The sequence below is a fragment of the Bos taurus genome, chromosome X (genome assembly GCF_002263795.3).
Source record: "Bos taurus isolate L1 Dominette 01449 registration number 42190680 breed Hereford chromosome X, ARS-UCD2.0, whole genome shotgun sequence".
Lineage (NCBI taxonomy): Eukaryota > Metazoa > Chordata > Mammalia > Artiodactyla > Bovidae > Bos > Bos taurus.
In genome coordinates this window covers 138,357,514-138,385,119 of record NC_037357.1, presented here as the reverse complement: position 1 = coordinate 138,385,119, position 27,606 = coordinate 138,357,514, and the positions used below count along the sequence as shown (strand labels likewise).

At 50.8% G+C, this 27,606-nt stretch overlaps 1 protein-coding gene across 3 annotated transcripts in view; it reads right to left on the bottom strand.

The window, feature by feature from the left end:
* LOC505773 (protein kinase cAMP-dependent X-linked catalytic subunit) overlaps positions 1–27,606 on the bottom strand; it is a 59,826-nt gene that overhangs the window by 6,062 nt on the left and 26,158 nt on the right. For all 3 annotated transcript variants that reach the window (XM_002700423.6, XM_059883928.1, XM_059883929.1), the window contains 6 exons: positions 19,310–19,573; positions 11,121–11,240; positions 5,953–6,048; positions 4,097–4,154; positions 2,158–2,235; positions 160–308 (listed from right to left, as the gene is read on the bottom strand). In XM_002700423.6, coding sequence (XP_002700469.3) covers positions 183–308; positions 2,158–2,235; positions 4,097–4,154; positions 5,953–6,048; positions 11,121–11,240; positions 19,310–19,573 — 742 coding nt within the window. In that variant the 3' untranslated portion in view covers positions 160–182. The remainder of the gene's footprint in view (positions 1–159; positions 309–2,157; positions 2,236–4,096; positions 4,155–5,952; positions 6,049–11,120; positions 11,241–19,309; positions 19,574–27,606) is intronic.

Sequence of the window (27,606 nt, the reverse complement as noted above, 5' to 3'; positions counted from 1 at the left end):
GAGGAGCCTGGAGGGCTACAGTCCAAGGGGTCACACAGAGTCAGACACGACGCAGCGACTAACACTTTCACTTTTGTATACTTTCAAGTGATATCATGAATGCATGAAATAAAGGGTGCCTTGATATGTCAAAAATCAATACATAAAATAAAGATATACCTTCCAGGCGGGGAGTCCCGAGCTCAGAAATTCTTGAAGACATCCAGCTCTTTCTGTGACACCGGCGGGGCAGAAGTCCAGTCGTTCTCAGGATAGGCTTCGAAGTTGGAGGTATCGTCCTCACTGCACAGCTTGGGGATAATTGGGGGCTGAGGAACCAGCAGAGATACAGCGCCGTGGTTACAGAGGAACAGTGTTCACCAGTAATCTTACCTTCAGCCACGCTTCAGCTTTCCCGCAATTTGCAGATACTGTGTTTTTTTAATAAATCAAAGCTTTGCAGAAACCTTGCCAGTCTGCACCAGGAAGTTGTTACATTCAGGCAAGCCCAGTTTTATCACACTTTTAACACTGTATTTGTTCTCTTTTTTTTTTTTAAATCAAAGCTTTGCAGAAACCTTGGATGGAGCAAGTCTGTATCAGGAAGTTATTACATTCAGGTACGCCTAGTTTTGTTACACTATTCAGATAACTATGTTTTGTTTTGTTTTGTTGATAAATCAAAGCTTTGCAGAAACGTTGCAGGGAGCAAGTCTGCACCAGGAAATTGTTACATTCAGGCACGCCTAGTTTTATTGCAGTTTATAGCTCAGTTGGTAAAGAATCCACCTGCAATCCAGTTCCATTCCTGGGTTGGGAAGAACCCGTGGAGAAAGCATAGGTTATCCACTCTAGTGTTCTTGGGATTCCCTGGTGGCTCACACTGTAAAGAATCTGCCTGCAATGCAGGAGACCTGGGTTCCATCCCTAGGTTGGGAAGATCCCCTGGAGGAGAGCATGGCAACTCACCCCAGTATTCTCGCGTGGAGAATCCCCATGGACAGAGGAGCCTGGTGGGCTGCATCCATGGGACTGCAAAGAGTTGGACACGACGACTCAGTGACTTAAGCGCACACACCGTACATACCCTTTTTTTTGTTGTTTTTTATGTAATCAAAGTTTTGCAGAAACCCTGCACGGAGCAAGTCTGACCCAGGAAGTCGTTCCATTTAGGCATGCCTCAACCAGTCCATTCTGAAGGAGATCAGCCCTGGGATTTCTTTGGAAGGAATGATGCTGAAGCGGAAACTCCAGTACTTTGGCCACCTCATGCAAAGAGTTGACTCATTGGAAAAGACCCTGAAGCTGGGAGGGATTGGGGCAGGAGGAAAAGGGGACGACAGAGGATGAGATGGCTGGATGGCATCACCAACTCGATGGATGTGCGTCTGAGTGAACTCCAGGAGTTGGTGATGGACAGGGAGGCCTGGCGTGCTGCGATTCATGGGGTCGCGAAGAGTCGGACACGACTGAGCGACTGAACTGAACTGAACATTTAATTACACTTTGTACATACGGTGTTGTTTGCAAGCTGAAGCTTTGCAGAAACTGTACATTGAGCAAATCTATCTGCGTCCTGCCTCCAACGACACCGCCAGACTTCTTGCTCTGTGTCACCTTCTGATAATTCTCACATTTCAAACTTTATGATTATACTTGTTGGGTTGATCTGGGACCACTGATCTTTGATGTAACCACTGACATTGGTATGTTTTGTTTTGTAATTTTTCAATTAAGGTATAGATGTTCTTGAAGACTCTTTGCCACACCATGGACTGCAGCATGCCAGGCTCCTCTGTCCATGGGATTCTCCAGGCGAGAACACTGGAGTGGTTAACCAGTCCCTTCTCCAGGGGAATCTTCCTGACCCAGGGATCGAACCGGGGTGCCTGTATCACAGGTCTCTTTACCAGCTGAGCCACCGGGGAAGCCCGACTCTTCAGCTCAGGTCTTCCCTCTCAACACTGTGAACTTCACTTATTCACGATCTGAACCACTTCATTAGGTACTCATCCTAAGGAACCGAGCCACAGACTCAGAGCCCGAGTCTATGTCTGAATCACTTCATTAGGTACTCATCCTAAGGAACCGAGCCACAGACTCAGAGCCCGCGTCTGTGTTCAGGACAGCTTGCGGCTGCCCCGGGTGCGAGCCGCCAGACTGGACGAACGGCCGTACCTTCAGCTTCCTTTCCGGGACCGCGCCCCAGTCCACGACCCGGAACCATCGGTGCTGTTTGACGTCCTCGGCTCCGTTCTGCAAAAAGGAACAGCTGTCGTCAGCGCAGAGAAGGCCGGCAGGACAGGAAAGTGCGTAGCCCAGAGAAGCTCTGGATGATTCCACACAGAGAGAAACAGTGATTCGATCTGACTCGAGCCTTTGTCCTCGGACAAACCACCAAGGAAGGCATGTGAGCGGCATTATATGCTTTTGCTCATTATAGGAAGAAATGCAGTCGTGGTGTTCAGGCTTCCCTGGTGGCTCAGGGGTAAAAGAACCTGCCTGCCCAGGCAGGACACGTGGGTTCCATCCCTGGGTCGGGGAAGATCCCCTGCAGGAGGGCATGGCAACCCACTCCAGGGTTCCTGCCTGGAGAATCCCATGGACAGAGGAGCCTGGTGGCCTATACTCCATGGGGTTGCAGAGGGTCGGACACGACTCAGTGCCTAAATACCAAAAGCCTGCTGTTGATGTGTATACTGCTCTGCACCACAAAGACCAAAGGGTGATTATGGTTCAGGCCCTCCCCACATACAGTGGTATTTTCACCTCGACAATTTCCTGCAGCTGAAGCTTTCCTCATTGTGTGTGTGTGTGAGTGTGTTAGTCGCTCAGTCATGCCCAACTCTTTGCGACCCTATGCACTGTAGCCCCGCCAGGCTCTTCTGTCCATGGGGATTGTCCAGGCAAGAATACTGCAATGGGTTGCCATTTCCTTCTCCAGGGGGTCTGCCCGACCTAGGGATAGAACCCGGATCTCCTGCATTGCGGGCAGGAAGCTTTACCACCTGAGCCACTTTTACAAACGCATAGAAGGAGGTTCACAAAATGATGTCATTTGCTCACTGTGGGCCAGAGATTAAGTCACGTGACTACGATGCAACTCGAGGATGTCACACTTGAGACGTGGGTTTTGCTTTTTTTTAAAGACTTGGCAGCGAGTGGGATTTTAATTCCCCAAGCCGGGGTAAGAACCGAGTCGCCTGCAGTGGAAGCCTGGCCTCTTAAGCACTGGGCCACCAGGGAAGTCGGAAACTTCAGAGAAGTGGTAGCTACAGGTTACTGGTTCTTTTGGAAGGAACGAACCTGTTCTTTAAAACTGTGGTGACGAGTTCATCATTTTGCAAACATATCGCAAGCCATCGACTGTCGGATTCAAAGGAGTAAACTGCATGGCGTGTGAATGACGAGAGGGAGGTTCAGGGGGAGGGGACATGGGTATCCCTATGGTGGATTCGGGCTGATTCATGGCAGAAACCAACATAATATCGTAAAGCAATTATCCATCAATGAAAATCTTAAAAAATATTCAGAAACAAAAAAAAATATGTAAGTAAATAAAGAAAGCGACGATTAGTTAACTTATAGATCGCTGCTGAGTCACTGACTTCTTTGGAGAGACGAGGAGACTCGACTCTGGGTGAATCAAATCTGAAGTTTGGCCAATGAAACGGTAAGACTGTTCTGCCATTGTTGACATGTCTGAAGTCAGATGAGAGGCATTTAAAGTGAGTACAACTTAATGCGTGCCGAGACACTCAGCCGTGCCCGACTCTGCGAACCCCTGTGGACTGTAGCCCTCCAGGCTCCTCTGTCCAGGGGGATTCTCCAGGCAAGAACACTGGAGTGGGTTGCCTTTCCCTTCTCCAGGGGATCTTCCCAACCCAGCGACTGAATTGAGGTCTCCCACATTGCAGGCGGATTCTTTACCAGCTGAGCCACCAGGGAAGCCCAAGAACACTGGATAGGGTTGCCATGCCCTCCTGCAGGGGATCTTCCCGGACCCAGGGATCAAACTCCAGTCTCTTATGTCCCCTGCACTGGCGGGCGGGCTTTTTACCACGAACCTCACGTGGGAAGCCGCTACCGTTCCACACACAAGGATACAAACACTCACCTTCATATTTCCCAGTCTCCTTGTTCTGTCGGTAACAAGCAGTTTCCTGATGAGGTCTCTGTTTGGGCCGGGGGTGGGGCAAGGAGACAGAAACCAGACATGTTGATATGGACCCACGCAAACACAGCAGGTCAACAGCAATAAAACCCACACCACGCGACAAGGACACCCGCCCCGTGGTTCAGTCTTCACGATGACTGAGCGTCTTCTAGCCTTTCTCACCACTTTTGAGTGCTAAGTCACTCCAGTCCTGTCTGACTCTCTTCGACCCCATGGACTGCAGCCCGCCGGGCTCCTCCATCCATAGGATTCTCCAGGCAAGAATACTGGAGTGGGTTGCCCTCCTCCAGGGGAATCTTCCCCGACCCAAAGATGGAACCTGAGTGTCTTATGTCTCCTGAATTGGCAGGCGGGTTCTTCACAACTAGCTTCACCTGGGAAGGCCCTTTCTCACCATTATCTGTTCCTAAATAACCTAAACAATTTACGCGATGCAGAGTTGCAACCCAGCTAAGGCGCAGAGGTTGGTCAGATCATCGTAGAGATGAACAGCCTTTGAACATCAACAGGAGAAACCCTGTCTGCCCTGGGGATGTCTGACCTTCATCTCAAATACACCAGCCAGGCCAACCCCAGCCAACTACACTATGTGTGATTCTATCAAAATCAGTCATCACACTTGGCACGGTGGGTCTGCTTATCTGTGGGATTCTTGTCTGGACTCCTTGCCTTCCCGGAAGCAAGGCAAGTATTTTTGTGTGTGCTGGGTCACTGAGATTTCCCTTCTAAATAGCAGACGGTATCAGAATACTGACTCACTGGACATCAACCCTGAATATTCATCAGAAGGACGGATGCTGAAGCTCCAAGACTTTGACCACCTGATGCAAAGAACTGACTCATTAGAAAAGACCCCGATGCTGGGAAAGATTGAAGGTGGGAGGAGAAGGGGACGACAGAGGATGAGATGGTTGGATGGCATCACTGACTCGATGCACATGAGTTTGAGTAAGCTCTGGGAGATAGTGATGGACAGGGAAGCCTGGTGTGCTGCAGTCCAGGGGGTCGCAAAGAGTCAGACATGACTGAGCGACTGAACAACAATAAAAAAATCACAACACAGAAAGAGAGAGAAGTCCTGCGTTCACACAGCAGAGGAGGACTCGACACAATTACGTCAAAGCGTGTTTCAAGAAATCATTTCCTTTTATTTCCCACTTAAAAATTTTATTTAAGTAACATAATCGCTCACAGTACTTACAGATTATACAAGGGCTTCCCCGGTGGCTCAGCAGTATAGAATCTGCTTGCCAACGCAGGAGATGAAGGAGACCCTGGTTTGATCCCTGGGTCGGGAAGACCCCCTGGAGGAGGGCATGGCAACCCACTCCAGTATTCTCGCCTGGAGAATCCCACGGACTGAGGAGCCTGGCGGGCTACAGTCCATGGGGTCGCCGAGAGTCAGACACAATCGCAGTGACTTAGCATGCAAAGTCATCGATGCCCACACCACCCACCAAACTAGCAAGAACAAGGGCCTTCTTCTCGAATAACAAAGCTGCTTCCTTATTCAATATGATCACAAACAGCCTTTATTCGCTAATGATAAATACACAACTATATCAAAAGATGTAAAATACGGCTGCAAGTCACCAAGAGATGAAGTGTCATCCCAGCCGAGTCATGAAAAGCTTTCCCCTTTTTGAGGGGAAAAGATGACCCAGCCAAAGAGCGTCAGTTCAGCTCAGAGGAACAAACCAGGATGGGACCTAGCTGGGCAGGACGCCTGCACTGGGGGTTTGTCACAGGCTTTAGAAATACACACCTCCGATGACCAGAGAAGACAGCTGACTTACTTGACACTGAACTCCAAGTGTCTGGGGAAGTCTATCTTGCCAGCAAGAATCTTCTGATAGATGCCAAAGGCGTTGTCATCGAAAAACGGAGGAAACCTGTTAGAAAGATAAACACGTCTATTTTTAGTGGCCAGTGTAGGGGAAAAAAAAAAAACCACCCCCAGGCTTTATAAGGATGGCTTCTTTCCGCCTGCCATGGGCAGAAGAGAATATTATTCTGCGGAGTGCGCTTTCTCCTCTCACCCTGGAGTCACGGATGACTCAGGACCAGCTATGGAAGCACGGTTCCAAGAAGCCAAGCATCAAGCACTTTGTCCCAACTACAGAGGACGGGCAAGTCTAGAAAAGGCCATGACCACGAGGCTATGTGACTAGCGAGACAACACACAGCCACTTGTGTGTTGTCTAGTCTCTGAGTCGTGTCCCACCCCCCCGCCCCAGTCTCTGAGTCTTTGTGACCCCATGGACTGTAGCCCCACCAGGCTCCTCTGTCCATGGGATCCTCCAAGGCCCGAATACCGGAGTGGGTTGCCATTTCCTCCTCCAGGGGAATCTTTCCAAACCCCGGGATCCAACCTGCGTCTCCTATCTTGGCTGGCAAGTTCTTCACCCCTGAGAGCACCTGAGAAGCCCATTATGGTCTCAGAACTACAACTAACCCGGCCAGCTGAACTTCTAGAGTAACCAGCTTCCATGGATCGTGAACCTACCGCGGCCAAGAGACACCCAGCCGTCGGCGAGTGTGAACGCCTTGGAGTGAATAAACCCCGAGTCGGCCCTCCGCCCCTGAGCCAGAAGCCAGTTCCAACAGCAGCCGGGGCTTCGTATCCCTGCCTTGGGCGGTGGCTGTGAATGAGGTTACGCGCGGGACGGTTTCCATTCAGAAACGGGCCCGGGAGAAAACGCATCATACATTCCTCCACGGGCTCCCGGAGAACACGGCATACGGAGCCCCGAGGAAGCTGGCGTGAGACGCCGCCGTCACGGGAAAGGTATGCCAGCAGTGGCTTTAACGAGCGGAAAAAAGTCATCACGAGGCAGCGCTCACAGATGGAGCCCGAGAGAAAAACCAGACGGAGCGCGCATCCGAGACGTCGGAGTGCGGAAAGCGGCCAAAGACGGCGCCCGGATCTCACGTCTGTGTTAGCCGCTCAGTCGTGTCCGACTCTTTGCCACCCCATGGACTATATATACAGTCCGCTATATATACAGTCCACGGGATTCCCCAGGCCAAGAATACTGGCGTGGGCAACCTTTCCCTTCTCTAGGGGAATCTTCCCAACCCAGGCATCAAACCCAGGTCTCCCTCATTGCAGGTGGATTCTTTACCAACTGACCAATAGGGAAGCCCGCCCAGATTTGAAAGTTATCTTCAAGTGTCTATCTTTAATTCAATGGAAACCGTCGAATAATTTATTTATTGGCTGCATGGAACAGGATATGGGGTATTCCTTCCCTGACCAGGGACAAAAGGCACACTGCTCTCAGTGGAAGCTCAGAGTCTTAACCACTGGACTTCCAGGGAAGCCTCCCTCCTTCTAAGCCTTTTTTTTTTTTTCTTTATTTGACTAATTTAACTGAAGGATGACCAACCTAGACAGCATGTTAAAAAGCAGAGGCATTACTTTGCCAACAAAGGTCCATCTAGTCAACGCTATGGTTTTTCCAGTAGTCATGTATGGATGTGAGAGTTGGACTATAAAGAAAGCTGAGCGCTGAAGAATTGATGCTTTTGAACTGTGGTGTTGGAGAAGACTCTTGAGAGTCCCTTGGACTGCAAGGAGATCCAACCAGTCCATCCTAAAGGAAATCAGTCCTGAATAACTGGAAGGACTGATGCTGAAGCTGAAACTCCAATCCTTTGGCCACCTGATGCGAAGAACTGACTCACTGGAACAGACCCTGATGCTGGGAAAGATTGAGGGCAGGAGGAGAAGGGGATGACAGAGGATTAGATGGTTGGATGGCATCACCAACTTGATGGGCATGAGTTTGAGCAAGCTCCAGGAGTCAGTGATGGACAGGGAAGCCTGGTGTGCTGCAGTCCACGGGGTCACAAAGTGTCGGATACCACTGAGCATCTGAACTGGAGGATAATTACTTGACAATATGGCGACGGTCTTAATAAAACAGGTAGTGAGTGCCATTCACGCATGTGGGCACGACTTGCATCTTGACATCAGCCGTGGTGAGCTGTAGACAGAAGGGATCACCTGTACTGCCCCACGAAGGCCAGCTCAAGAATGTCATCTTAGAAAATGCATGGCCGGGAACTTTTATGGCGGTCCAGTGGTTGAGAATCCGCCTTACAACACGGACGGCGCCAGTTCCATCTCTGGTCGAGGAACTAAGGCCCTGGAGCAAGTGAGCCCAATGTGCTGGATCCACGGAGTCCAAGCTACATAACCAGACTGTCTGCAGGCCGCCGTGAAAGAGCTGGCAGGCTACAACCGACAACCAACCCCCAACTCAGCCAAAGAAGTGTTCTTTTTAAAAAATGCACATCAGGGCCTCCCCCGGTGGGTCAGTGGTAGACAATCCGCCTGCCAATGCAGGAGACACGGGTTCAGTCCCTGACCCGGGAAGATCCCACATGCCTCAGAGTATCTAACCCGTGCCCACCCGCCACAAAATACATATATATGCCAATTTTGCAATTTTTTTTTCCCCCCATCACCTATCCGTGATCTTTTTTTTATAGACATCTTTGACCTACCTCAATGTTCCTGGTGGCTAAGAAGGTAAAGAATCTGCCTGTCAATGCAGAAGACCCGGGTTTGAACCCTGGGTCAGGAAGATCCCCTGCAGAAGGGCATGGCAACCCACTCCAGAATTCTTGCCTGGAGAATCCTGTGGACAGAGGAGCCTTGCAGGCTGCGGTCCATGGGGTCGCAGACTCAGACACGACTGAAGGTATAACAGATAGCACACATCCTATTACGATACTCCCAGGATCAGTTCAGTTCAGTTGCTCAGTCGTGTCCGACCACTGGGATACAGTGTATTAAAATAATAGACTTCTAATAATCATCTTTACATAATAACTGCAATAATCATTCTAATATATCCTATATTGTATTCTAATTCTACTCTCTTGTATTTTAATAATTTCTATTGTAGTATATTTGAATACACTATAGAATATGTAGGTTCCCACAGTAAAAGAACATAGCTGCTCAGTCGTGTCCTTCGCTTTCTGACCCGGTGGACTGCAACCTGCCAGGCTGCTCTGTCCATGGGATTCTCCAGGCAAGAACACTGGAGTGGGTCGGCATGCCTTCCTCCGGGGGATCTTCCCGACCCAGGGATCCAACCCAGGTCTCCTGCATTGCAAGCGGATTCTTTACTGTCTGAGCCACCAGGGAAGCCCCATATGTCCTAATAATATGCCATTATCTTCCAACGACATATCTTCCAATCGTATACTATATTGCAGCGTTATCTCTGCTACATTATTCCATATTCTTGTATTCCGTGAAATTACATTTTTTCCCCCCGTAATAATACAGACAAAAAAAAAAAACAGAAGACACAGGAAGTCCATTCTAGCAAAACGTCTTACGGGCAGCGGGATTCAATTCTCGGGCAATGCTACCCTCTGCTGGTCAGAAACGCTCAGGAAGGAACACAGCCACCCGTGGCTGGGACATGTTTGGAGCACTGATCAAACACAGGCGCAGAAACATGCACACTTCTTGCATTTCTTTTTACATCTTGCATTTCTGATACCGTAGGGAATGCATTTCAGTCTTGTGTTTCTGACCGGGAATTCCTGGGCTGGGATGCACGGGAAGGGATTTTTTTTTTTTTTTTTGGTCTATGGGATTGACTACAGAGGGCAAAGAGACAGAGAGAACAGAAGAAGGGCAAGGGGACGGGGGAGGGGCAGGTGGGGGTGGGGAGGAGTCCTGGGCGGACACCGCTACCCCTCCCCTGCCTGCCGGCCAAGCACAGCACCCAACAGAAGAGCCCTGTGAGCACAGGACGGCCAGGAAGCAGCGGGTCCACGGACGGCTACGGGGAGGACGCTTGCTGTCTGCCCAGTGTGGGGAAACCTGGTGTGCGTGCGTGCTCAGTCATATCCGACTCTTTTGCGACCCTGTGGACTGTAGCCCACCAGGCTCCCCTGTCCGTGGGATTCTCCAGGTGAGGACACTGGAGTGGGCTGCCATTCCCCTTCTTCAGGGGAATCTTCCCGACCCAGGGACCGAACCCGCCTCTTTCCGCTCCTGCATTGCAGACAGATTCTTTACCGCCGCACGGAATTCCTAGCAACACCTCACGAAAATGCCAGACTTGAGTAGTTAATCATGCTGATACAGGGTGCATCTCTCTGGAATCTGGACCGGGGAGGTAAATGGAATTCCAAACATTCCCAGGCACGTCTGGGGTTTTCAGGAAAGAACGCACTCTTTCATTTCTGTAGCGCTGTTCCTTCCAAATGTCCAAAAGAGCATTTCTTTATCCAACATGCCCGCTACCCAGCTCGGGGTTCCCTGGTGGCTCAGATGGCAAAGAATTTGCCTGCAATGCAGGAGACTGGGTTCCACCCCTGGGTCGGGAAAATCCCCTAGGGGAGGGCATGGCAACCCACTCCAGTATTCTTGTCTGGGACAACTCCACGGACACAGAAGCCTGGTAGGCTACAGTCCACGGGGTCGCAAAGAGTTGGACACGTCTCAATCACTAACATATACACCCAGCTCTGGGAATCAGTCCGGAGTGATCGGTGTGTGATGAATCGTATATTCTTGGCAGACAGGGACACTCAGAGACAAAAGATCTCAAGAGACACACCCTGCTGGTCCTCCAAGCTCCTGCTGTTTCTTCTTTTGAAAGCAAGCCGAATGGTCAGTTCATACCATCATCACCCACAGTGGGAAACTTTCGAAGACTCCACTCCAAGTATGTCCATCCCCTGACAATCCCTGCACCAAATCCTGGGGGCTGCGCACCCTGGGGAACTGTGGGAGACCCCACTCCAAGCATGTCCATCCCGACCCCCCGCACCAAATCCTGGGGGCTGCGCACCCTGAGAACTGTGGGAGACCCCACTCCAAGCGTGTGCATCCCTGACCCCCTGCACCAAATCCTAGGGGCTGAGCACCCCAGAGCAAGCGAACAGGACAGGGAGCTGCAGGCATCTTCCTCACAGAAGCGGTACTCACCCTGAGAGCATCTCGAATATCAGGATGCCAAGTGCCCACCAGTCCACCGCTCGGCCGTGGCCCTTGCTCTGAATGACCTCAGGGGCCAGGTACTCGGGGGTCCCGCAGAGGGTCCACGTCCTGTGGGAAGAAAAGAAGGAGGTGGGGTCCACAGAACTCAGCTGTCATTGGCCGATGCATGCGCCTCAGGAGCGGGGAGGCTACATCACTGAATTAATCTACGTGGAGCCTTAGACCCCAACCCCATAGATAAACACGGCGATGCTGTCCTCTGTGATGCTGCTCCTTTTATAGACACTTTTTTTTCAATTTAAGGTTTTTAACTTTTACTCCGTATTAGCATATAGCCGACGAACGATGTTATGATGGTTTCAGGAGGACACCGAAGGACTCAGCCACGCATACACATGTACCCATTCTCCTTAACCCTAACCCTCCACCCAGGCTGCCACGCGACACTGAGCAGAGTTCCCTGTGCTGTCCAGCAGGTCCTTGCTGGTTCTCCATGTTAAATACAGCAGTGTGTCCATGTCCAGCCCAAACTCCCAAACTATCCCTTCCCCCATGCTTCCCCCTGGGAAACATAAGCTTATTACAGAGTACTGAGCAGAGTTCCCTGTGCTGGACAGCTGGTCCTTGTCTTTATCCTACCCCATACATAAAGACAATAACCTTGTCTCCCCTGAGTTTCTTCCTTTTATGACCATGACGAAATGATGAAAGTCACTCAGTCACGTCCAATTCTTTGCAACCCCATGGACTGTGGCCCACCAGGCTCCTCTGGGATTCTCCGAGTAAGGATTCTTGGAGTAATTCTTCTCCAAGTAAGATTCTCTAAGTAAGAATACCAGAGCGGGTTGCCATTTCCTCCTCCAGGGGATCTTCCTGACCCAGGGATCGAACCTGAGTCTCCTGCATGGCAGCTAGATTCTTTACAGTCTGAGCCACCAGGGAAGCCCTGCTGCCTTTTATAAACACCAATTAAGCAAAACAGACTCGAAGTAACAGTCCCGTTACCACGGCTGTGTGTTGTTCTTGGTGTTTCTCTTCGCTGCTCAGAAGCAAAACCCCCACAGTCCTGTTTTCCAATAAAACATTATGAAAACAGATTCAAGCCACTGACTCGTGAAGCCCGCTGTACCTGGGAGCGACTATCAGGAACCCATATGTCTGCTTTATAAATAAATGAACTGGTTCTCTTCTCCCAGAGGAAAAGCAAAACATCAGTGAAACATCTTTTCTGCCGTCTCTGCAAAAGGTCTGAAGTGTGTGCTGAGCTTTTGTGGGTTCACTGACACGTTAGTGTCAGCAGCGGCATTTAGACTCTTGAGGTTGAGGGGCTCTGGGATGTCTGGGGTAGAAACAGGGCTGAGAACTTTGGAACGGATTTTCTCCCCCAGATGAGCTGAGACCTGCAAAAAGTTAGCTTTTGGCCCCACCTAGAGGACAGCCAGGAAAAGACCCTGATGCTGGCAAAGACTGAAGGCAGGAGAAGGGGGCGACAGAGGATGAGATGCTTGGACGGCATCACCGACTCGATGGACATGACTTTGAGCAAGCTCTGGGGGTTGGTGATGGACAGGGAGGCCTGGCGTGCTGCAGTCCATGGGGTCGCAAAGAGTCGAACGTGACTGAGCGAGTGAACGACAACAGCACATCAGGCTGAAAGCCGGAGATCCAACCAGCAAAGACGGACCCAGCAGAGAAACTGTCTCCCCTTAAGTCTGCTGCAGCAGCAGGCAATTAAAAAAAAAACCACTATCACCACCTCATTGCTTTGGCTCACGAAATTCTTTAGTTCTGCTGGCCGATCCCGTCAGAGGTGGGTTTCCAGCCTGGGGGCACATCCAAGGTTGCCTGAATACGGCTGGAAGCCTGGGCCTCAGCTGTGAGGTCCAGACCAGCTGGAGGCGGTAGCAGGTAACTATACCCTTTGCCAGGGGTGGTTTCTCCGCTTACGCGTGGAAAGTTGAGTCTGTCTGGCTGCAACCTCAGGTGAGGGGCCCACACATCAAAGGCTGTATGACTTAGCAGTTTTCCAAGAAGACTCAGGTAGCCTGACACCTTTTTCTTTTTTTAGCTCTACCAGTTTATTGCTACCAACCCATCTCCCTCCAACCTCAGGCACGCGTGCTCAGTCATGTAACCCCACGGACTGCAGGCCACCAGGCTCCTGTGTCCATGGGCCTTTCCAGGCAAGAACACTGGAGTGGGTTGCCATGTCCTTCTCCATATCTTTTTGAAGCAAAAGCTTTTTCCAAAAAGACTCCACGCTTCTTGGGAGCTCGAGAGGCATGAATTGCTAGAAAGAGCTTCAGAATAGAGCAAACCTTCTTAAAACTTTACATCTCAAAGCGGAATTGCAGTTCCGTGAAATGTTGCAACAGAATTTCCATAAGCCCCGGAAATGTCAGTCCTCACTTAATATCCCCAAAGAAAACTGAAAGCTGGGAGCTGAACAGACTTGTGTACACCCCCGTTCGTAGCAGACAGTTACTGAAAAGCGGGAACAGTTGTCTTCTTCTTTTAAGAGAATTCTCTTTATACTTAAAAAATTTTCCTAATCCTCTTGGGCAGAGACGTACATTGTTAGAAACAAGCTTCTGATTGCAGGAAATATGGAAAGACACAGACAGACAGCTATCAATGCTGGTGGGAAAGTGCTGGTCCTGGCTGTGAATCATCAATGCTCTGGTGTTCTCTTTTTCACTCACTCAGCTCATGGAGAGAAGGCAAGGGGATATCCACCGGTGTTACTTTTCTCAGCGTTATCATTTCCACTAAGACATGGGGCTTCCTGGGTGGCTCAGACAGTAAAGAATCCGCCTGCAGTGCGGAAGACCCGGGTTCAATCCCTGGGTCAGGAAGATCCCCTGGAGGAGGGCATGGCAACCCACTCCAGTATTCCTGCCTGGAGAATCCCCATGAACAGAGGAGCCTGGCGGGGCTACAGTCCATGGGGTTGCAAAGAGTCGGACACGACTGAGCGACTAACACTTTCAGCGAGTAGGAGAGAGAAGTTGGTCTGTAAAACAGACGTCCAGCTGGTGGTACATTCATATTCCCAAGTGCCCACCATGGCATCCATATTCGGTTCAGCTGGGTTCCACCCAAAAGTCCTAACAAAAGGCTGAATGTGATCTTTCTTGGAACAGGGTCTTGCAAGATGTAATCAAGAGAAGACTGGGACTAACCCAGTGACTCCTGTCCCTGTAAGAACAGGGAGGCGGACAGAGATTTCTCTTTACCACGGGAGGACATGGTGCGAATGAGCTGGGAAGAGACGGTCATCAGGAAGTCAGGTCAGTCAGCAGACTGATCGTGGACTTCCAGAACCGGGGAGGGTAATAAACGGCTCACAGGGTCACACGTCCTGTGGGTCTAAGACCGCACTGCCATGACGTCACCTGACCTTAATTTCCCTTGCAACAAGACTATCTCCAAACAAAGTCACAACTGGGGGTAGAGCTTTAAGACATGGATTCTGGAGGAACATAAATGCAGTCCACAGCAAAGGAGGGTGATCACGATGCTGGTGATGATGGTGGTGGTGATAAAGATATGGTGATGGTGGTGATGTTAATGGTGCTGGTAATGGTGGTGGTAATAATGATATGATGGTGGTGATACTGATATGATGGTGATGTTGATGATGGTGGTGCTGTTCATGGTGATAACGATATAGGGATGGTGGTGACGTTAATGATGGCGGTGACGATAATGACGGCCGTGATGTTGATGGTGATGATGGTGCTGATGCCGATGACGCTGGAAGTGGTGATGAAAGCGAAGGTGACCATTGTGGAGACGACGTTGGTGCCGTGAGAGTGGACGGGATAAACTCAGAAGCACTGACTCTCTACTCGACATTCACTACCTGATCAGACTGTTTTTAGGAAACATTTTCCAATGAGCAGATCCAGCCATCCTTACCTGTCACCCCACAGGGTAGGAACAGCTCTCATTTCACAGATGAGATGAGCAACGCAAGGAACACAGGAGTGACCACAGCCTACGACACACTCAACCCGACCCTCTAGAAACGGGCAAACACACGAGTCCTACGCAGACAAGCAGTCCCCACAGCAAGCCTTCACTCCTCAGGCCCCTCCGAGGCGCTTCCACCAACAGAGCCTCTTGGTAAGGGAAATAAACTTAACCTGAAACTCATAAAGCACTCTCGCTTGGCAACCGTGGGAACACGGGCAGACCGTCTCACCTCTCAGAACCACAGATTTCTCAGCTGAGAACTGGTGCTGGTCGGGCAAACTAATCACCCAGCGAATCTGTGAAGCATTTTACTGACCGTTTGTTGCAATCAGGCTTCCAAACAAAATGACTTTGGGAAAAAAAAAAAGAAGACTTTCATGTTGATGTGTGGTAGACATCAACACAATACTGGAGAGCCATTATCCTTCAACTAAAAATAAATAAATTTAAAACAATGAAATTCTGTAAAGCAATTATCCTTCAGTTAAAAAATAAATCATGGAGAAGGAAATGGCCACCCACTCCAGTATTCTTAGCTGGAAAAGTCCATGGACAGAGGAGCCTGGCGGGCTGCAGCCCATGGGGTTACATGACTGAGCACGCATGCATGAGGGTTCAGGGAGATGGGTGGGGAGCAACAGACTGGTATAAGCAAAAATAAATAAATAAATACATTGTTACAAAATTAATTAACTAATTAAAAAACAAAAAGCTGGCCTCCCCTGGAAGTTCAGAGATTGGGACTCCACCGCTGGGGTGGTCACACGTTCTCATCACCCCTGCTTCCTTGCTTTGTCCGGGACTCCACCGCTGGGGTGGTCACAGGTTCTCATCACCCCTGCCTCCTTGCTTTGTCCCCTGGGTCCCATCCCTGGTCCAGGAAGACTGCACATTACACAGGGCAGTGAAAAGCCCACGTGCCCCCGTGAGCGAGCCTGCTCTAGAGCCCGTCCTCCGCAACGGGAGAAGCCACTGCAGTGAGAAGCCCGCGGATCACAGCCGGAGAGGGGCCCCCTGCTCGCCACGACTAGAGAAAAGCCTGTGTGCTCTGCTCAGTCGCTCAGTCGTCTCTGACTCTTTGTGACCCCATGGACGATAGCCTGCCAGGCTCCTCTGTCCATGGCGATTCTCCAGGAAAGAACACTGGAGTGGGTTTCCATGCCCTCCTCCAGGGGACCCGCCTGATCCAGACATGGAACCCAGGTCTCCCAAATCGCAGGCAGATTCTTTACCATCTGAGCCACCAGGGAAGCCCAACAACACTGGACTGGGTAGCCTCTCCCTTCTCCAGGGGAAGTTCCTGACCCAGGAATTGAACCGGGGTCTCCTCCATTGCAGGCAGATTCTTTACCAGCTGAGCCACCTAAGTACAGCAATGAAGACCCAGTACAGCTTAGAACAATTTTTTTTTTTTTTTTTTAAAAAGGGTGGACTTTATACCCAACACTGCCAATAGGTGGCAGCACCGCTATCATCGACTAAAACCGAGGTTTAAAGCTACCTGTACTCTTTGGGACAGCGGAGCCTGGTGGGCTGCCGGCTATGGGGTCGCACAGAGTCAGACATGACTGAAGCGACTTAGCAGCAGCAGCAGCAGTCTTTCTACATAAACTGAAAGTCACTCAGTTGTGTCCAACACTTTGTGACCCCACAGACTATACGGTCCATGCAATGCTCCAGGCCAGAATACTGGAGTGGGGAGCCTTTCCCTTCTCCAGGGAATCTTCCCAACCCAGGGATAGAACCCAGGTCTCCTGCACTCAGGCAGATTCTTTTCCAGCTAAGATACAAAGTACCCCATTTTATTCTTAGCCATGTAAGTGATGAAATTCTACAGGGGAAAAGGATACTGACTTTAACCGCATCAGAGAACGTAATCCCAGGATGGCCCCTGTCTAAAAGCCATCAGACATGAACTATTTAATGTTAAGTCAGTTCAGTTCAGCTGCTCAGTCGTGTCCGACTCTTTGCGACCCCATGAATCGCAGCACGCCAGGCCTCCCTTGTCCATCGATAACTCCCGGAGTTCACTCAGACTCATGTCCATTGAGTCGGTGATGCCATCCAACCATCTCATCCTCTGTCGTCCCCTTCTCCTCCTGCCCCCAATCCTTCCCAGCATCAGAGTCTTTTCCAATGAGTCAGCTCTTTGCATTAGGTGGCCAAAGGATTGGAGTTTCAGCTTTAGCATCAGTCCTTCCAATGAATACCCGGGACTGATTTCCAATGACTATTCAGGATTGATTTCCTCGAGGACTGACTTCCTTGAATGTAAAGCTGCTCCCCAATTGTTTGCCACAAACAGATGTTTCTGCAGCGTGAGGAACAGGACCCATGTGAACAAACCCCAGCTCGCCACAGGAATGGACACCATGGGCATGTGTTCCAGATCTAGCTTCTGATACGGGAGTCATCAGTTGCCCTTTCACTGCACAGAGTGAAATTCTAACCCGTTTTAATTTGAATTTAAATGTAACAACCCACACTCAATGCACGGACTGAAAAATGCACGTGAATCTGCTTTCTCTCCAACTGTTTCAAGCGTCATGGCCAATATACACACATTTAGTGTTTCATATGGGAAATCAGTTCCCTCCTTAAAGACTCAACAAAAGAGAAATGGTGTTTGGAATTTCAAAACCTGAGTACCAAAGATTCACGGAGGACTTCCCTGGAGGTCCAGTGGTTCAGACTCCACACTTCCAAAGCAAGGGAGCATGCAGGTTCCATCCTTGACTGGAGAACTAACATCCCACACGCCGTGTGGTGCGGACAAAAAGTATTCACGGAGAGTCTGTCAACGCTGATATGGACACTATGTTGAAATGGTCCCATCTGGGACATCCTAAATTAAATCAAGTTCTGAATGCAATCATTTATGCCTGGTTTGACTTTTTGAAACGAGGCTTGTTAAAAACATGAAATAATACAGATCTGTGCTGAATTTGTTTTGGACAGCAATGCTCTCGAGAGCAACGTTAGGAAGTTAAATTAGTAAAATCGTGCAGAGGAAGGGAACACACATCTTTGTCCTGGGAAATATGGTACTGTATGCTCCTCTGTGTGCTAAGGTGGGACCGACTCTTCGTGACCCCAGGCGGTGTCAGAAGGACTGGGCCCTGGGGCTGTCTGTAAGATTGTACTGGGCTTGTGGGGGCAAAATCACACACCTGTACCTCTTAAAAGTTCATCATCCTTATTACAGACAATAGCCAAGGCATGGAGACAACCTCACTGTCCACCAGCAGAGGAAAGGATAAAGGAGATGGAGTACAGATGAGATGGAAATATTACTCAGCCGTGAAAAAGAATGAAGGCATGCCATTTGCAGCAACATGGATGCCCCTACAGACGGGCACATGACGTGAAGTCCGTCAGACAGAGACAAAAGCTACACAATGTCAGTTATAAGGGAGAGTGTTAGTTGCTCAGTCACGGCTAACTCTCTGCCATGAATTGTAGTCTGCCAGGCTACTCTGTCCATGGGATTCTCCAGGCAAGCATAGTGGAGTAGGTTGCCATTCCATTCTCCAGGGGATCTTCCCGACTCATGGATCGACCCTGTGTCTCCTGCTTGGCAGGCAGAATCTCTACCATGGAGCCACCATGGAAACCCCGTGTATATCTACATGTATATTGCTGTGTGTGCGTGCTCAGTCGTGTGCAACTCTTTTCGACCCCATGGACTATAGCCCTCCAGGCTCCCCTGTCCATGGAATTCACCAGGCAAGAACACTGGAGTAGGTAGCATTTCCCTTCTCCAGGGGATCTTGCGGACCCAGGTCTCCCGCGTTGGAGACAGATTTTTTATTGTCTGAGCCACCAGGGAAGCCCAAGAATACTGGAGTGGGCAGCCTTTCCTTTCTCCATGGGGTCTTCCTGATACAGGGATCGAACCCAGGTCTCCCACATTGCAGGTGGATTCTTTACTATCTGAGCCACTAGGAAAGCACAAGAATACTAGAGTGGGTAGCCTTTCCCTTCTCCAGCGGATCTTCCTGACCCAGGGATCGAACCGAGGTCTCCCACATTATAGGCAGATTCTTTACTGTCTCAGCCACCAGGGAAGCCACCCATCACTTCTTCTGAGATGCGGAATCGCAACAGAAAGGAACTCCCAGCACAGAAGATGGAGTGGAGGCTGCCAGAGGCAGAGGGAGAGGAAAAGGAGAAACACGGGGAGAGCAATGGTCACTCACTTGTCCACCAGCTTCTTGGCGAACCCGAAGTCGGTGAGCTTGACATGGCCGTCTCTGTCCAGCAGGATGTTCTCTGGCTTCAGGTCCCTATAGACGATGTCCCGGGAGTGCAGGTACTCGATGGCACAGACGATCTCGGCCGCGTAGAACAGCCCGGTGTTGCTAGAGAAGCGGCCACGGTTCCGCAGGTAGCTGAAGAGCTCACCGCCCGGCACGAACTCCATCAGCATGTACAGGAAGCGGTCGTCATGGCCCGTCCAGAACCTGCACCAGGGAAGGGGGGTGGATCACAGAGAGACTGAGCGCTGTGCCTCGGCCGGACAGACAGAGGCTGAGGTGGGAAGAGGACTGAGTTCATGGTACACGAACAGGTCATGCGAAGAAACATCTATAGGGGCGGGCTAGCAGTCACGTGTGGATGTGAGAGCTGGACCAGACAGAAGGCTAAGAGTCTGAGAATTGATGCTTTCCAACTGTGGTGTTGGAGAAGACTCTTGAGAGTACCTTGGACTGCAAGGAAACCCAACCAGTCCATCCTAAAGGAGATCAGTCCTGAATATTCTTTGGAAGGACTGATGCTGAAGCTGAAGCTCCAATACTCTGGCCACCTGATGCGAAGAGCTGACTCAATGGAAAAAGACCCTGATGCTGCGAAAGATTGAGGGCGGGAGGAGAAGGGGTGACAGAGGATGAGATGGTCAGATGGCATCACGGACTCAATGGACATTGAGTTTGAGTAAGCTCCGGGAGTTGCTGAAGGACAGGGAAGCCTGGCGTGCTGCAGTCCATGGGGTCGCAAAGAGTCGGACACGACTGAGCAACTGAACAACTTCCTTGGTTCTGCAAGTGCTGTCTTCATTACATAGGAGGGTGACAGACTCTAAGCAGAGGTGAGAAAGGCGTTGGAGAAAGAGAGAGAAGAAAAGAACACACTGGTAGATTCAACAGCCAGCACAAGGCCCTCAGTCATGAGAAAACCAGGGACTGCAGTCCCTGGGTGCACAAAGCACTGGACACGACTGACCAGCTGAACGACACACACGGTCAGAGACACGTATGTGTGTCTACATACACACGTCATGAAAAGTGAAGCCGCTCAGATGTGTCTGACTCTTTGCAACCCCATGGACTGTAGCCTGCCAGGCTCCTCCGTCCATGGGATTTTCCAGGCAATAGTACTGGAGTGGTTTGCCATTCCCTTCTCCATCTATTGGAATAAACACAATTGTATAAGATACGGCCCTGGAAAAGATACCCATAAGAAAGAGATGGTCATACTAAGTGAAGCCAGACAGAATCACAGAAATACTGTATGATGTTACTTATACGCAGAATCTAAAAAAGAATGACAAAGTCCCCTAAACAAAACTTTCATACGCACTGGGAAACCAAAAGCCTCTTGTGACTTGCTTTATGACACTCTCTGCTTTACTGAGGTGCTCCGCCGCTGAATCCGCTCTCTCTGAGGTCTGCCTATATAGCAAACTGTTACCAATATATACACGAAGCACTGGAGGAGATCGCATGCAATGACCCAAAACGTAACTGGAAGGGAAATCAGAAAGAAGAAATCAAGTGCAGTGGTCTGGAAAGTACATGTGCTTAGTCGCTCAATCGTGTCTGACTCTTTGTGACCCCATGGACTGCAGCCCACCAGGCTCCTCTGTCCATGGGATTCTCCAGGCAAGAATACTGGAGTGGGTTGCCATGCCCTCCTCCAGGAGATCTTCCCAGCCCAGGGATCAAACACAGGTCTCGCACTGCAAGCAGATTCTTTATCATGTGAGCAACAGGGAAGTTCCCAGGGAAGTATAACTTTATGCAATAAAAAAAAGATGAGGGAATTCCCTGGTAGTCCAGCGGTGAGGGCACTGAGGGCGTGGGTTTGATGCCTGCTGTGAGAACTAAGATCCCACAAGCTGCACAAGGTGGCCAAATTAAAAAAAGAAAAAAGACGGGCTGCAGAGACGAAAAACTTTTCTATGTCCAAGGAAAGCCTTTCAAAAAGAAAAACAACATACTGTTCTGATGTTCAAATGAATGTCTGTTTCACTCATCACTGCGGTTATCAGTTAGAGAAAAGTATGGGTCCTGCATACAAGAGGCTTTCTCTAAGTGTGCATTTAAATGTGAAGACTCTCCGAGGCTAGCCTCAGACGCATACTTAGTCACTCACTCCTGTCTTACTCTTGGCAACCCTATGACTGTAGCCCTCTAGCTCCTCTCTCTCCATGGGACTTCCCAGGCAAGGAGACTGGACTGCATTGCAATTCCCTTCTGCAAGTGGATCTTCCCAATCCAGGGATTGAACCTGTGTATCCTGCATCAGCAAGCAGCATTCCTTACCGTCTGGGCCACCTGGGGAGCCCGCTACGCTCAGACAGAGCTGCTGTTACCATAAACGCAAGCCCATCTGCCTGACATCCAGTGAGACCAACAATACTAGAATACTGGAATTTGGAACACAGAAAAGTTTGTTACAGGGCCACACAAGGAGATGGGTGCATCAAGCCTTAAGAAACCCAAAGTTACTGGAAGCTTTCAGCAAAGCCCTTTTGTACTGAAGGTGAGGGATGGGCGTGGTTAGCTGCTGACAACTTCTTGGCTTCCCAGGTGGCTCAGGGGTGAAGAATCCCCCTACAATGCAGGAGACCTGGGTTCGATCCCCAGGTTGGGAAGATACCCTGGAGAAGGAAACGGCAACCGACTCCAGTGTTCTCACCTGAAGAATCCCACGGACAGAGGAGCCTGGCAGGGTTACAGTCCACGGGGCCGCCAAGAGTCAGACACGACTGAGCACATTCACACGCACACACATCCTTTGCTCTTGAGGTCCCGTCACGGTCAGTGGACAAGGTTGCGCTAAATCTCTACCAGACACGTGTTATATTCTCTGTTCTGAAAACAAAGGGCCAGGTCACCAGGCACAGGTTTCACCCTTCAGGGTCCCAGGCCTGGCTCAGAAGGGACAGAGCTCAGCGGGCAGCTCCCTGAGGGCCAGGTCCCCAGACCCCGCCCAGCTGTCATCACTGAACTGACCCTCGGGCTTCTTAGGGTGCCCAGGTCAGGGGAGACGGGGTCCCTTAGAGATCCCTGACTGCATGGTAGCTAAGACAGACGCCCACTGTAGTTAGATCGCAGACCCAAGGATGGGGGAGACCCCCAGGCTTCTCAGTGTGTCCAGACGGGGGAGACGAGGTCCCATGGGGGTCCCTGACGGCAGGGTAGCCAGGACAGACGCCCGCTCTAGTTAGATCACAGAACCCAGGACGGGGGGAGACGGTCACCGTGGCCTGAAGCCCCGGGTCCAGACAGTGGGTGGCCCTGGCAAGCACCCTGGAGCCCCCCAAGCCATAATCCCCAGCTTGTTCCCGGGGCCCTCCGGGCTCTCCCACTGGACCAAGGCTGGGTGAGCTGGAGGGCCCCTGGGGGGTAAGGCCAGGGCACGTATCTGGACTCTGCGTCCACCTGATGACCATCAGTTCACACACCTTTGGATGAAAGCCCTAAGGGGCATTGAATGACAGCTGCTGGCCTGTGGGCGGGGCCCGCTGCAGTGCCGTCCAATGGCTGAGCAGCATCACTAAGCGCTGTTCATTGACGCTTCCTTGCCAGTGGGTGGGGCCCACTCGGTGCCGTCCAATGGCTGAGCAGAACCACTAAGGGTCGCTCATTGGCAGTTGGCTGCTTGTGGGCGGTGTCCACTGCAGAGCCGACCAATGGCTGAGTGGAGACACGAAAGGTTGTTCACTGACAGTAGCTTGTGGGTGGGGCCCACTGAGGTGCTATCCAATGGCTGAGCAGGACCACTAAGGGTCGCTCATTGGAAGTTTGCTTCTGGGCGGGTCCCATTGCAGAGATGACCAATGGTTGAGTGGCACCAAGAATGTTACTCATTGACAGTTGGTCCCACTGTGGCACTGCCCAACGGCTGAGCAGGACCATCACCAGGACTTCACTGGGAGTTGGTTGCTTGTGGGCGGGGCCCACTGAGGTGCTGGCCACTGGGTGAGCAGGACCACTAAGCGTCGCTCATTGGCAGTTGGTTGCTTGTGGGCGGGGCCTTCTGAGGTGCCAACCAATGGAGGTGCGGTACCACTTAGGGTCTCTCATTCATAGTTGTTTGCCAGTGGGCGGAGCTCACTGAGGCATCAACCAATGGCTAGGCACGACCACTAAGGGTCACTTATTGACGACTGTTTCTGGGCTGGTCCTTCTGCAGCACTGACCAATGGCTGAGTGGGACCACTCATGGGCGCTCATTCATAGTTGGTTGCGGGTGGGCTGAGCCCACTGAGGCCTCAACCCATGCCTGAGCAGGACCACTCAGGGTCTCTTATGGACAGTTGGTTGCTTGTAGGCGGGACCCGCTGCAGAGCTGACCAATGGCTGAGCAGGACCTGTTGCCTAGTAACGGTGCAGGGTAATGATGTACATTGAGGGCTGCATGCTAAGTGATGTATTCTCCTCACTTTGTTACACTCCTATAAATGCCTTTCTTTCTGCATTGCTAGATTTCTGCCTCTTGCGGCCAGGGCTGCCCAGGGACCCCATCTTTAGGAGGCACAGTGGCAGCCTCTTCTAGGGGTTTCTCTTTCCCCAGTTCCCATTCCCAGTCTCAAGGCTCGAGATCTGCAGTGTTGAGATGTGACAGAAGATAGGAGGCAGGAAGAGGGCTTGGGGTGAGGTGGGGGTGGTTTGTGGCTGTTGTTACTGGAAAAGGAACAAAACCTGCCCTCCCCCAGTATCTCTCTGGCATGCAGATTATCTCCAGCTGAAATCAAACAAGGTCCAGCAGACGCAAGGGAAAACTTGGACCGTCTCCCTGAACTGCCTAAAAGAACATAGAGGAGCTGCTCCTGGACTCCCTAGTTTCAGCAGAGATGTCTGCATAGGATATGGGCCCCTCTGTGGTGGGGCAAACAAAGCCTGGAGACCAGAGTTCACAGAGTCTCTCTCTCTCCTGGACCAGCAAACATTTATTTATAAAACTTTTGTTTTTTCTCCGTCTCTATGTCAACTGCCCTTCCTCCTCTTTGTTATCTCAAACCACTACCCCCAACATCCTGTTTTTGTCTTCCAGCTGGAGACGGTATTTAAGGGGAGTGTTAGGGCCATTTGGGGAGTCCCAGTTGGCTCAGGGGTAAAGAGTTCGCCTGCCGAAGCAGGAGACGCAGGAGTTCTATCCCTGGGTTGGGGAGATCCCCTGGAGGAGGACATGGCAATCCATTCCAGTATTCTGGCCTGGAGAATCCCATGGATAGAGGAGCCTGGCAGGGCTACAGTCCATGGGGGTCATGAAGAGCTGGGACACAAGTGAGCATGCAGGCTACACGTTGGGCCATTTTCAGGAGTGACTCCATTTTTGTAGCTCTCTCCCATGTATACGTGAGATTAAATTTTTGTGTGCTTTTTCTTCTGGTTCATCTGTCTCAGGTCCATTTCATTCTTAGACCAGCCAGAAGAGCCTGGAAGGATCAGGAACATGTCTTCCTCCCCGGCATCACTGTCTAGAGAAACCAGGTGACCAGACGCCCGTCTTTTTTCCATCATTTATAATCGAGACAAGTCTCTTTCTCTGGGCTGCACACACTCCTTCTCTGGGTCACATCATGACATGTCTGGGTCTAGCTAGCCTGTTTCTTGCCGTGATGCTCAAAGAGAAGCACACAGAATCCCAAAGGTATGACAGCCTCACTGTTCTTTCTTGGGAGAGCTTAGCACCCAGCGACCACTTTTCTGATGGGGAAATTTCTTCTAGGGTCCCAATGACACCTGACTGATGACCCTGCACAATGAACCTCTATAGAAACTCATGAGAAATGGAATCATTTCCAGCCATATCAGTAAACCAAGGATGTCACAGCCATGAGTGATTGCAACCACGATGGAGTGAGTCCATTAGCCCTGAAGGAACTCAGGAAACAACACTTGCCTTCTAGCAGCCACTCCCCATGGTGAGCCCTGAGGAAACTCACAAGGTGAACACACGGGACGCTGGCCCCAGGTAGCTGAGATGCAGAATAAAGGAATGACTTCAGTGAGTCCAGATTCTTGCATCTTCCTATACATCAGTTCAGTTCAGTTGCTCAGTCGTGTCCAACTCTGCAACCCCACGGACTGCAGCATGCCAGGCCTCCCTTTCCATCACCAACTCTTGGAGCTTGTTCAGACTCATGTCCATAGAGTCAGTGATGCCATCCAACCATCTCATCCTCTGTTGTCCCCTTCTCCTCCCACCCTCAATCTTTCCCAGCATCAGGCTCTTTTCCAATGTGTCAGCTCTTCGCATGAGGTGCCCAAAGTATTGGGAGTTTCAGCTTCAACATCAGTCCCTCCAATGAACACCCAGGACCGATTTCCTTTAGAATGGACTGGCTGGATCTCCTTGCAGTCCAAGGGACTCTCAAGGGTCTTCTCCAACACCACAGTTCAAAAGCATCAACTCTTCAGCACTCAGCTTTCTTTATGGTTCAACACTCACATCCATACATAGAAAAGCACTAAATTCCTTATATTCGGATATCTGATTTCCTTCATTAACAATCATCTTCTGATGTTCACACTACCTGCTCTCTGTTGCAAAACGTCTGTATAACTTGGCTCCCTGCACCCCATCCTGCTTCCTCAGAGCAATTCTCAGGGTTAATAGAGATGCTGCCTCCTGGGCTTAAGTCCTAAAAATGTCAGCGGTGCTGAGAACACCTGTCATGGTGCCACTCTCAAAAGAACAGATAAGTGTTAGCCACTCAGCCGTGTCTGACTCTTTGTGACCCCATGGACTGTAGCCCACCAGGCTCCTCTGACTATTGGGATTCTCCAGGCAAGGATACTGCAGTGGGTTGCCATTCCCTTCTCCAGGTCCCACTCTTGCTGCTGCTGCTGCTAAGTCGCTTCAGTCGTGTCCGACTCTGTGTGACCCCATAGACGGCAGCCCACCACGCTCCCCTATCCCTGGGATTCTCCAGGCAAGAACACTGGAGTGGGTTGCCATTTCCTTCTCCAATGCAGGAAAGTGAAAAGTGAAAAAAAGTGAAGGCACTCAGCCGTGTCTGACTCTTTGCGACCCCATGGACTGTAGCCCACCAGGCTCCTCTGACCATGGGATTCTCCAGGCAAGGATTCTGGAATGGGTTGCCATTCCCTTCTCCAATGCATGGAAGTGAAAGTGAAGTCGCTCAGTCATGTCCAACTCTTCGCGACCCCATGGACTGCAGCCTTCCAGGCTCCTCCGTCCATGGGATTTTCCAGGCAAGAGTACTGGAGTGGGGTGCCACCGCCTTCTCTGGGTCCCACTCTTAGATGCCAGCAATTTCTATACAGCAGAAAGGACAGGGAGCAGACACAGGGTAGCCTTCTTCAGACAGGACCGAAGCCATCCTCCCCTGGGAAATCTTGACTGTGTCACAATCCTTCAACACCCTGGACGCTGAGTTACTCAGCTCTTCTAAAATTATCTCTCCGCTGGCTGCACTGACCTTCGGAATGGCTTTATTGCAGAACAGAAAAGTTCTGTCCTCTATCTATGTAGTGAACCTCCTGGCTGGCTTTCAGAAAAATGCAACCAGTAGCACTTCAAATCCCGAACTTGCTGATAACACCCTGGGCGAACGTGCCAAACCCGTTCAAGCAGAAGTTCAGACTGGAGTCTTCCTTCGGCATGATCTTCCGTGCTCCACACAGCTTCATGTAAATACAAGGAAAACCCACTCGGGGTTTCTGGACAGTGTTTCAAAAGGCAGATATTAGGAGAAGTGACTCACTTCCAAGAGAAAACTGCACAGCTGGGAGGATTCAACAGCTGCTCACCTCCTGGTTTTCTTCCCACTCAACTGCATGCTTCACCCCGTGGCCGCGGGCGTCCCCTGCCGTCTGTTCCCAGGGCTGGTCACACAGATCCCTCTCCCCACTGCTCTTTGTACGGGGACACATCCAAAGCCTGCTGGCCCTGGATCAACGCAATCCCAGTTTTCAAACACAACCTGGTCTCTGAAGTGATAATGCACGGAAAAACATCCCAAACCTCAAGGACCTTATAATAACACCCTCATGGGCTCAAAGACCTGCACTGAGCAAATTAGTAAGTAGGTATTCTGGGCTGGATGGTCAAAGTGTCAGTGACTCGGTCATGTCCTGAGCTTTGTGAGCCCACGGACCATAGCCCGCTGGGCTCCTCTGTCCATGGGATTCTCCAGGCAAGAATACTGGGCTGGGTTGCCATTTCCTCCTCCAGGGGATCTTTCCGACCCAGGGACTGAACCCGTGTCTCCTGCCATTTCAGGCAGATTTATATATAT